The 12,210-nt window shown below is 36.8% G+C and overlaps 1 protein-coding gene across 3 annotated transcripts in view; it reads left to right on the top strand.

Annotated features, from left to right (window-relative positions):
* The window catches only part of LOC106051527 (uncharacterized), a 73,423-nt gene extending 64,427 nt beyond the window's left edge, over positions 1 to 8,996 (top strand). For all 3 annotated transcript variants that reach the window (XM_056006584.1, XM_056006583.1, XM_056006585.1), the window contains 6 exons: positions 2,639 to 2,679; positions 4,283 to 4,325; positions 5,133 to 5,180; positions 5,401 to 5,458; positions 6,037 to 6,099; positions 8,638 to 8,996. In XM_056006584.1, the coding sequence (XP_055862559.1) occupies positions 2,639 to 2,679; positions 4,283 to 4,325; positions 5,133 to 5,180; positions 5,401 to 5,458; positions 6,037 to 6,099; positions 8,638 to 8,709 (325 nt within the window). In that variant the 3' untranslated portion in view covers positions 8,710 to 8,996. The remainder of the gene's footprint in view (positions 1 to 2,638; positions 2,680 to 4,282; positions 4,326 to 5,132; positions 5,181 to 5,400; positions 5,459 to 6,036; positions 6,100 to 8,637) is intronic.
* Positions 8,997 to 12,210: the final 3,214 nt, after the last annotated feature.

Here is a 12,210-nt window from a genome sequence, read left to right as displayed (position 1 = left end):
TCTGATCAAAGTTTCTCAAATCTATCTCAATTTTTATTTTAGTCCTGTTCGAAGTCCCCACCAATTGGAGGCCCTAGGCGAATGACTAGTTAGCCTATGCCTAAGGCCGGCCCCGTTGTGTTCAGGCTTTATTTGACGATTAGTCTCGTTCAGGGGCGTCCAAAAATTCCCGAAGTTAAAAATCTCTCAGTTTTAATGCTAAATGCTGTAACACTCGGCCACCGTGTCACTCTTTACCATGTAGTACTTGTTGTCGGTTGTTGACTTGTAGCGCCAAATTTTTGGTAGACAAGTAAACCGCTGAAGGTGGTTAAAAAATAACTTAAATAGCAAGACTAAATATAACTTATACTACAATATAGACGTCCCATCTAACTTTGACAGAAACCATTAGCAATGCACTTAGATCTATGTCTCCCTAGAAGAAAGTTAAAAGCAAGAGTCTTCCCCAACATAACGAAATGGAATTTGGCAAAGTCTTAGATGAAGACAATACGAGACACGCTTGCTTCTTCCTCCAAGCAGTCGGAAATAGAAGGGGGGGGGGATGCATAGTGAGTCGGTCCTTCACTGTGCTATAATAATTGTTAAGGGCCTGGGAAACCTCCACTGCGTGGAGACCATGTCAGGGCGCCTCGTATGCTCCCAGACACCCGCTGGCATCTTTATGATGGCTGTAGAGTATTTTTACATTTTTAAATTACTTAAAATAAAGGAGCTTAATTGAAGATACACACTTAAATGGTTTGTACTAAAGTGTGCTGTGCTTTAAATAGTTGACATTCGCTTCATGCGCTTTAAAGAAGAGAGTGCGTGCTTCTGAGTCATGTTAGATATTGACAAAGCTTATCTAAACTCACTCCTCTCTGTCTGGGTGGAATTCTTTACACGTAATTTACCCCATTCTCTGATCATTTTGAAACTTAGCACACAAAAATACATTATCAATGACAACACATGAATCAATGAAAAAAAAATTTGCTATTCAGTTAGTCATAATTGATTGATTTTGTTTTATTTAGAAATGTACTAAGCTTAGGGGAGATAAGCCCTATGTAGAGACTTAGGTCATTTGCTAAAAATTTTAAACCAACAATAGTCTATAGAACCTTCAATTTCTATAAGAATCTGAATAGCTCTGTGGCAAGCACATCGGCCTTCCATCATGAAGGCTCGAGTTCTAGAGTTTTAAATCAGACTCGAGCAACTTTTATTTTTATTGCTTTTGAAAAAGCAGCGCGAAAAACATTATCCCCTCCCCCCATCCCCGAAACCGGTTAAGAAAAGTGATTGGACCACAGCACATTGAGCATGCTATTAGCAGGAAAGTTGCGCTAAACAAAAAAACAAAACAATTAATAAAAAATTTTCAAATCGCTCAAATGTATTATTGTTAGTCTAGATATATTATCGAGCATAATATAAAACAATACTTAAAAAAAACAACAACAACAACAACAAAGCTTAAAGAAAAGCACCGCACAGTCATTCTCATATCTATCAATACCGCAAGGTTTATCTCCCTTTTTTTCCTAAATAAAATACAATTAATGAATTACCACGAATTAATTACAAATCAATTAATTTCGTTTATTGATTCGTCTATACCAGTTATGCCTAAAATATAGCCCGCAGGCCAGATCCTGCCCGCGATGCGATTCCATCCGGCCCGCTGCAATGTCGGCACAAAGTGTAGAAAATCCCCCCTTGCCCCGCTCCCCCCCCCCTTACATAAAAAAGGTTGAGAATGTATCGTTACCTACGTTAGGGGCTTAAGGGCCCTCAATTTGTCTCTGATGGATTGGTGCCATGACATTTACCTTTGTGCGATTTTTCAAATGGGATTTTGCATGTAGAATCTACGTTTTCCAGCTGGATCTTAAATTTTTTTGTCGAACATGAGAATAAGCCAACATATTTGATTTGTAAAGAAAGTGTGTCTGTTTTAAAAAACAACAATAAATAAACGGCATTATAAAAGAAACATGAGAGCATTCTTTGTTTAAACCGCGAATTAAAGATTGGAGGATTGATGGGAATATTTACCAAAAAGAGACAAGAAAATGAGTCGGTGGCAAAACTAGCTACAATAATGCTCATATTTTAAGTAGAGAAATGAAGCCATTTTCCGACGCGTGGAAAAAAAAATTAAAATATCCCATTAATTAATGAAGCACTGGATCTACGGGTTTCTAATTGGCGGAGTTTAGGTCATTGGTTAATATGCATGACTAAATGCATGACGCATAGGACATAATCATCTTCTTTTTTGAAGTAACGTCTGTATCATATAAAATAAGATAAATAGTTTCAGGTCAATTTCATTTCGTTTTTGTAGGCCTACCTTTTCGTTCTTGTGGCCTGCGACACGAGTGATGAAAATTAAAACGGCCCGCAGGTCGAATTAGGTCGGGCATCACTGGCCTATACTATTGGACTATGAAGAATTTAGCAAAATTTCAACTTTATTTTAAGAATGGGAAGTGGGTAAAAAAAAACCGTGCAAAATAATCCACCCAGACAGACAGACAGACAGAGTGAGTTGAAAGAAGCTTTGTAATAACAATGAAAAGATGTTATTTCACTCATCATAAGAGTTGTTTAAAATGTTTACTTTGTACTTTGTCTTTGTTAACAGTTTAACATTTTCAAAGATATCATCTTCATCCACTGTTGACGGTAAGTTGATTCAACTGTAATTGTCTAGACCAGTGGTCAGCTTTCAGAGCAGTAAAGTAAAAAGCAAGTATCCCTTTCAGACCTTGCGTTCTATTTGGCAGATGATGTAATCATTTTTTTTTGCTAGATTAACGAGGGTGTCATGTGGCCAGCACAACGACCCAAAAATTCCAAAATCCCTATCTTCACCGAGCTTCGAAACCGAGACTCTCGATTCGGAAGCCAAGCGCTTTACTTATCTACCTTCACGCCAACTGCTTTCTTATTATATCTTATGAAATACAGACGTTACTTAAAAAAAAAATCATATTTGGCACTGACATAAAATGTCAGGGCTTGTAAAGGGCCTCGTATTTCAGAAGTTTAGGGCAGTATCAAGTCTCAATACGGTCCTGCTTATGACGATGCAAACATTTCAAAACTTCTCTGAGCCTGAGATACTAAATTTAAAAAGCAGGATTTCAACAATCTGTTGAAGAGCTTTAGTTTCAGGAATAATTAGAGATCATTGTTTAAGATGACTCTTAGATTTTGAGTTCATTTAATTGAACATTCAGTTATGATATTTTACAGTGCATACTAACAATCGTACTAAAATTTTCAAAATCTTTGTAAATACATTGAAGTTAGAATTTGAAATGTAAAAATCGCATTGATGTCTACGGTAGAAAAGAGTAGAGTAAAACTTTCAGATGATGTAAAGGCCCTCTGTTTCTCTGGCCGACGGTTAATGAAGATGTTATGTGGCCATCACAACGACCAACCGACTTTACTTTCCCCTAACTCCTCTGAGATACCCATTACATTGGGTGGACTCAGGGGCGTTCTAAAGATCACGAAATTGAAAGTCCCAGTCTTCATTGGGATTTGAACACGAGACCACTCTGTTCAGTAGCCAAGCGCTTTACCCCCTCAGCCACCAAGCCCTCTTGATGCTTCATTATTGGCATTACGCTTTTATATGAGACGAATCTCATTCAGTGATGAATAGAACTCTATCAGATCCACGTGGACCTTCTCCTTGAAAAGTACAAGTCCATTCTCTACACATAAACCCGAAGGGCAGGACAAGTAAGGTAGATCTGATACAGTGACTTAAATGGCAAGTCACCACAGGATTTGGGAAAGGCTACTGCCCAGGGGTGTCCATTCTCCACAAATAGGGCCCCCCCACAATTAGAATCCCAGTGAAATCTTAAACGACTTTTCGTCGAAATAAACTTGCAAAGTTCCATTCGTTAACGCGTTAATTTAATTTTTTAACAAAGTGTATTTGACAAAGAAATTTATTATATTCTTTGTTGAAATAATTATATTTTGAAAGATTTGTCGAAAAAAAGAAATTCTTTTAATCGGAAAAGAATTAGGGGCATCCGTTTCTTCGTTGCCCCTGGGTTTCCAGACCTCCAATTCTAACCCCCGATACTTTAGTTTCTTAATATGACGCCAGTAAACTCAAACCCCATGATCTTAGTAGATCTATAATCAATTATCCATCTTCTTCCATGTTAGTTTTAAGATTTTTTAAGATTTACTAAAACTGAATGGCAAACTTGGCAACTTCTTTAAGCAACTCTTGTCTGTAATTTGACTTTGTCTACAGATACCAGCACTACCAGCTATGGCTATGTCTCATCAACGTCCGGGTAGGTTCTTTTTTTTTTTTTCTTATATTGTCAACCCTATTTAAATATATTTTGTATAGAAGTTTTTAGTAGAAATTATACAATCCTGACACGAATAAAAGTAACCAAATTTCTGGCGGGAAAGTAGGCTAAAAAAAGAAACGTACTTTGAGAAGACGAGAATGATAAAAAGTAAAATATAAAAATACTTAAAAAAAAAAAAGTAGTTTTTGTCGAATTTCTAGGAAAATCGTTGGAGACATTTTTAAGAACCGTGTCCATCGAGCTTCCTTAAATTTACGACCTGAATAGAGGTATTGTAGAAAAGAAAAGAGAAAAATGGGAGGGTGGAGGAAAGCGCTCTCCACAATTTGGAAATGCAGATTTGATACAACAGAGAACATTTTTAAATAATAAATTTGTGCAACAAATGCGTTTGAAGAAAGAGGTAGACAAGCTGGGTCAGTGCATCCAATAATATGCAAAGCTAATACAAGACAAAGTAGTGGTCTGTGCATTAGTTTGTACTTTAGTTTGTAGTTTATTTTGTGCTTTAGCCTGTAGTCTGCATTAGTGCTTTAGTCTGTTCATGGTCTGTGCTTTATTTTGTGCTGATTTAGTTTGTGCTTTTTGGTGTGCTTTAGTCTTGCTTTACTTTGTGCTTTACTTAGTGCTATTTTACTTTGGACATTAGTTTGATCGTTAGTTTTTGTTCACGTCTGCACTATAGTTTGTCTTTTTTTTTCTTTTCTATTCTGTGCTTTAGTTGGTTTTATTTCATAGACGAGCTTTACGCAATGTTCCTTATATCTTCTTTGTTTTTTTCAGAACCTTAGATTCTTCGCGGAGAAAGACCTTCTTCGTACCAGTTAACAAGTTAGTCATTTTCTTCCATCTATAAACAAGTTGAAGGCCTAAAATCAGAACTATCAGATCTACATCCTAGCCTTTCATTCTCTCTTTAGGACTTTGACACATTAAATTTTTTGTCTCGCAAGACTTTGACACATTAAATTTTTTGTCTCGCAAGACTTTGACACATTAAATTTTTTGTCTCGCAAACATAAAAACGGCTTTTTTTCCTTCATATTTTTAGACCAGCCGAATATTCAAAATGGAAATTGAGAAGTACGCTTCTAAGAGGTGATCACTTGGTAAGCCAGAGTGCTATGTAGTTTTCATGTCCTGAATTCATTATGCTTATTCCCTATCTAAAATTAGCCAATTAGCTAATCAATTGGTGGCGATTAATTAATTTTACTTTAGAGCAGTGAGATTTATAACAAACGAATATTCACATTTGATTAGAGTAACACCATTAGTAAGGTCAATAAACTTAGAGATACTTCAGGACAGAAGACTCAACAGTAAAGTAGTAATAAAACAGTAAACTATAATTTACAGATAGAAAAACAAAACCTAATAAAATACTTAGACACAAAGACAGAGGCACATTTATCCCTAGCGTCATTAGAGAATAGAATGGATTGCCTGAATCAGCCAGGAAAACCAAGAACTTATCAGCGTTTAAATTGCGGATTAACATGCATAATTATGTAACGTCTGCCCATGGGGATCATTGAACAAATAGAGAATTGTTACTTATTTAAATATCAGCAAGTTTGAGAAACGTTGCTCTAGGATAACAACATATAATCATGATTAAACTGATTATGATATACCATCTTATACGTAGTAATAAGTTAACCATTTTTTAAAAATCTCTGTTCAGGGCACTGAATGGTTAGACTACAATGACAGGCCTTTTGAACCCGTCACTGAAATTTGCAGTCTGGTAAGAATTTCACCAGTTAGTTTCTACAAATAAGTGGTAACGAAACCTTAATGATTAAAATAACAGCGATGTCGTTATGACGAGAAGTCGTTGAAATTAGTAGCTTTATCAACTTCAACTAGCCTACTTTCTTAATTGGTGAGACAGAAATCAATAAAATACTTTATCTACCTTTAGATTGAACATGCCAATACAGTGCCAGGGAGTACTTTTTGTTGTTTTGTTTTGTTTGATTTACTGCTTTAGAGTATTTGATATTGTCTTTCTTAGATTTGAGGGGAGGATTAATATATCATCCCGTTAGTTCTTGTGACGCTGAGGTAATTGGATTTAAAGTAATTATCTAATTAGAGATCTACTAGGTCCAGTAAAGTAAATGTCCACTCCTTGTCCAGTAAAAGTCCATCTCCTTGTCCAGTAAATGGAAATGTCCATCTCCTTGTCCATTTAAGTAAATGGAAATGTCCATCTCCTTGTCCATTTAAGTAAATTGAAATGTCCATCTCCATGTCCATTTAAGTAAATGGAAATGTCCATCTCCTTGTCCATTTAAGTAAATGGAAATGTCCATCTCCTTGTCCATTTAAGTAAATGGAAATGTCCATCTCCTTGTCCATCTCCTTGTCCATTTAAGTAAACGAAAATGTCCATCTCCTTGTCCATTTAAGTAAATGGAAATGCCCATCTCCTTGTCCATCTCCTTGTCCATTTAAGTAAATGAAAATGTCCATCTCTTTGTCCATTTAAGTAAATGGAAATGTCCATTTCCTTGTCCATCTCCTTGTCCATTAAAGTAAATGAAAATGTCCATCTCCTTGTCCATTTAAGTAAATGGAAATGTCCATCTCCTTGTCTATTTAAGTAAATGAAAATATCCATCTCCTTGTCCATTTAAGTAAATGGAAATGTCCTCTCCTTGTCCATTTAAGTAAATGGAAATGTCCATCTCCTTGTCCATTTAAGTAAACGAAAATGTCCATCTCCTTGTCCATTTAAGTAAATGGAAATGTCCATCTCCTTTTCCACCTCCTTGACCATTTAAGTAAATGAAAATGTCCATCTCTTTGTCCATTTAAGTAAATGGAAATGTCCATCTCCTTGTCCATCTCCTTGTCCATTAAAGTAAATAAAAATGTCCATCTCCTTGTCCATTTAAGTAAATGGAAATGTCCATCTCCTTGTCCATTTAAGTAAATGAAAATATCCATCTCCTTGTCCATTTAAGTAAATGGAAATGTCCTCTCCTTGTCCATTTAAGTAAATGGAAATGTCCATCTCCTTGTCCATCTCCTTGTCCCTCTCCTTGTCCATTTAAGTAAATGAAAATGTCCATCTCCTTGTCCATTTAAGTAAATGGAAATGTCCATCTCCTTGTCCATTTAAGTAAATGAAAATATCCATCTCCTTGCCAAGTAAATGTAAATGTCCTTCTCCTTGTCCGTTAAAGTAAATGGAAATGTCCGTTGCTAAATTTAAATGTCCATCTCCTTGTCAAGTAAATATGGCATAGATCACCAACCAGATTCCTCCAGACGTCTCGGTTCTGGGCGAGTGTTTTTTTCCCATTCGATTTGCATCTGCTTCCCAATCTTGGCTCCATCTGTTTCTGGGCGGCCTCCTCTTCTTCTTTCATTTGGGGCTCCAGATGAGAGTTTGCCTTGTGATGTTAGATGCACGCTTGCGAAGAGTGTGGCCTAATCATGAATGTACTCTATAAAATGTTGTTGTTGCATAATTCTTTGCCTGGTAGTTTACATTTCAGAAGACTATGAACATTCTGAAGGTAATGCAGCTCTTGTGCTCTCCGTTTTATGGCGTCCATAGTGGCTTACCCAAATACAAATTTATATTTAGGACACGATATGTTACGATGGTTACATTTATAACTATTCAAAACACTCAAACAATATCGTGATGCCGGAGATATTACTTTAAAAGTATAAACTCAAAAAGGAAATATTGTTTCAAATAAATAGAAAACATTTATTCTAAAACTTGAACTCACTATGATAATATACACACTTCCTAAATGTACAATTTAATTTAGATACGTTTACTACAGTCACTGACGTCCCCCGACACTAAATATGCAAGTATGTATATACCCTTTATAGTTTACATTTTGCCTCTTCTAGAACCATCTAAATAAATCTAAACCATCTATTCCATACCAGAGAATCTGGTCATCATTTTTAAATACACTTCTTGCTACTTGTCAAGAACATACAGCCATGCGCTGCAAATATTCTGTTCTAGTATCAATCTAAAAATAAACCTGTGAAAGAATAAAGAACTTATATTTTCCCCATATTCTCGAACTGCTAACGTGTCAACGCCTTTCCATATCGTATCTCAACAATAACTTGTGACGGCACTTTGCTCTTCATGTTCAACCTTTGCAATTCTCCATCAAGTACATGAACAAATCTCCGGGTGTTGTGCTATGCACGCAAAATCTTAGTTACAGTTGGAACAACTTTGGAAGGGGATACTTTGAAATGGGTATCTGTACCATTTCCCGATCTTTCTGTCTTCCAGGTCAGTAGAGGCTCCGTCGTCATTATGATCCGAAAAACGTTTCTCCTGAAATATTTACGAAAGAATTGGTAACAAGTTACTAATGTGGACTTAAGGGATGCTACATTAAGACCCGTCAGTCAAACAGTCTTCTACTGACTGAAAGTCTTATTGGTATAATATGGGCAGGTATTGAGACTCACCTGATGATGGCGGGTACTACAGTAGTTATTCATTCACAAAACTTCAACATTTTCTTTCAGATTTGAGGTATATGTTCACTCCTACAACTTTTTGATATCTCTGTATTTTTGCTATTATAATTTACAGTGTTGATTTTTTTGTAGAAAGAAATATATTTGTATGATACATAAAATGTATCCGACTTGTTTTTTTGTTTTGTTGTTGTTTTTTGTTTTGTTTGTTTTTTTAAAGAGTTTGTAGAATGTTTTTTTACAGGTGTCCTTTACATCATCTGCCCTTTAATCGCAAAGTCTGTAAGGGATACTACATTATTTTGTGTGATCTATTTATCTTCCTGATATGATCTTACAGATTTATTTATTAGCGTTAGACTGATATAGAATCAGAATCAACTGCTACAACTTGGGATATAGCTCGTGTATACGAGGAAAAAGATTACAAACTCAGAACGAATGCAGTCAAAGCAAAAAATAAAGTCTCCTCCTTACCCGTGCTTTGTATGTCTTTGGCTTCTTAAAGCGATTAGTATTATATTTATCAGAAGACGAGCGTTGTTGACTGCATTGGGCTATTGTATAGAAAATACTCAAACCCCCCCCCCCCCCCACAAACTAATAAAATAGCCAGACACAGATAATGGCACATTTCTTATTGCGTACCCTGGGATAGTTGCATACAAGTGCTCCTACTACCCAAGTGCCAATCGAGCATGGAATGGGTTGCCTGAATCAGCCAGAAAGACCAATGACTTAGCAGAGTTCAAGTCTCTTATTTCTAAAATTGGGAGAACAGTGATGTTTGCCATCAAAATGCATACGGACAGAGTGTCATGATTTCGAATGTTTTTGATGTGTTCTTGGACTTTTAACGGCATACCTGTGTTTCCTAAATCAAAGCATTTAACACCTAGGGGATAGTAATAATAGTATTGCGTATTTCACAGCCCTGTTGTGACAATTCAATTTCCATTCAGCGTTCTGCTATTGTTGTTTTATGATGATTAATGTCTTGACGGCAGTATTTCACGTAATGAAGCAGACACATTAGCTACCTGTCACGTTTGTCACATTAAGCAGACACATTAGCTACCTGTCAAGTTTGTCACATTAAGCAGACACATTAGCTACCTGTCAAGTTTGTCACATTAAGCAGACACATTAGCTACCAGTCAAGTTTGTCACATTAAGCAGACACATTAGCTACCAGTCAAGTTTGTCACATTAAGCAGACACATTAGCTACCTGTCAATTTTGTCACATTAAGCAGACACATTAGCTACCTGTCAAGTTTGTCACATTAAGCAGACACATTAGTTACCAGTCAAGTTTGTCACATTAAGCAGACACATTAGCTACCAGTCAAGTTTGTCACATTAAGCAGACACATTAGCTACCAGTCAAGTTTGTCACATTAAGCAGACACATTAGCTACCAGTCAAGTTTGTCACATTAAGCAGACACATTAGCTACCAGTCAAGTTTGTCACATTAAGCAGACACATTAGCTACCAGTCAAGTTTGTCACATTAAGCAGACATGGCCGTTTTGCAATGCGGTCTTGTAAAGCTCTATTTTCAATGCGTGCGCCTGTCTTCAAACTTCAGATAGAGCTTTGTGATTTTTTTAAATTTTTTTTTGGGGTGGGAGGTCTTAAATGTGTGTCCCGCGACCTTCGTCAGATCTCTCTACATGCCTTTTTTCAAAAGTTATTTGCTGAAGCTCTTCAAAATCGACACTAGCAGCTGGGAAAAAGTGGCACTGGATAGATCCACATATAGAGCGAGCATAAAGGAAGCGTCCCGGATGGCAGATGCCATACACAACAGTAGTAGAAAGAAGGGTGAAAGTAGAACGGCACCGAGTGATTACATATGCCCAACCTGTGACTGCAGCTGTGTATCAAGGATTGGTCTCTTTAGTCACACAAGGGAAAAGATCGTCTCTCGAGACGTAAAATGCTACAGAATTGCTGCCAGCTACTCTTCTCTGTGCTTGTGAGCGAACACTGTCACTTGAGTTGATCTTCATAGCGCCTTTGAGAGGCACGTCTTCATCGCCTTTGCGTCCATCCACCATACTAGACAGGTAACTAGCGCAACTGTCAAATAAGAGGCAATGTCTGTACGCTGTACAAGCCGGAGTTAAGCAGAAGATAATTATTTTTAAGGTAGTCTTGGCTGCGTGTACCCATTTTAGAACTAAAATATATGAATTATAAAGCTAAACATTAACTGAAAGGCAGACGCTATACACTCACAAATGCAATCGTTTTCTCATGATTCACTCCCAACTACATTTCATTTGTAAAATGTAATGAATATAGTACAAAGAAATAATGTATGGCCTCCTACAGCCGCGAAGCAACTAAGGATCATCTCATGGAAATGGGATGAATGCCTGGGCATAAGTTGTGGTCGGAACGATGTCGCCCACACATCAGTTCCCCCCACTCCAAGCAGCTGATGTATCCAAAGGAACGGCAGTGCCGATACAGTTTGGGGTCAGCGGTGTCGCAGGTTCTGCCAGAGTGTAGCACTTGGTGATGCAAACTGCCTTAGGGTCGCCAGCTCATGATTTTTCCTCAGGGTTGACTCCCGATACCTTTCCCATGATTGGGTATAGCTGCAAGGCAACAGAGGTTTGAATTCAGAGTTTTCCATCTCCTAGGTGGGTCTGACGATACGGTAAACAACAAGAGAGTTAAAGGTAAACAACACGAAAGTCAAAGGTAAACAACATGAATGTCAAAGGTAACAACATGAAAGTCAAAGGTAAACAGCATGAAAGTCAAAGGTAACAACATGAAAGTCAAAGGTAACAACATGAAAGTCAAAGGTAAACAACATGAAAGTCAAAGGTAAACAACATGAAAGTTAAAGGTAAACAACATGAAAGTCAAAGGTAACAACATGAAAGTCAAAGGTAAACAACATGAAAGTCAAAGGTAAACAACATGAAAGTTAAAGGTAAACAACATGAAAGTCAAAGGTAACAACATGAAAGTCAAAGGTAACAACATGAAAGTCAAAGGTAAACAACATGAAAGTCAAAGGTAAACAACATGAAAGTTAAAGGTAAACAACATGAAAGTCAAAGGTAACAACATGAAAGTCAAAGGTAAACAACATGAAAGTCAAAGGTAAACAACATGAAAGTTAAAGGTAAACAACATGAAAGTCAAAGGTAACAACATGAAAGTCAAAGGTAAACAACATGAAAGTCAAAGGTAACAACATGAAAGTCAAAGGTAAACAGCATGAAAGTCAAAGGTAACAACATGAAAGTCAAAGGCAAACAAGAGTCAAAGGTAAACAATATGAAAGTTAAAGGTAAACAACATGAAAATCAAAGGTAAACAACATGAAAGTTTAAGGTAAACAACATTAAAGTCA

This window comes from Biomphalaria glabrata, chromosome 12 (assembly GCF_947242115.1).
Source record: "Biomphalaria glabrata chromosome 12, xgBioGlab47.1, whole genome shotgun sequence".
In the NCBI taxonomy this organism is placed as follows: Eukaryota; Metazoa; Mollusca; class Gastropoda; family Planorbidae; genus Biomphalaria; species Biomphalaria glabrata.
Note: the sequence above shows the minus strand (reverse complement) of the source record. Positions and strands in the feature narration are given on the sequence as shown.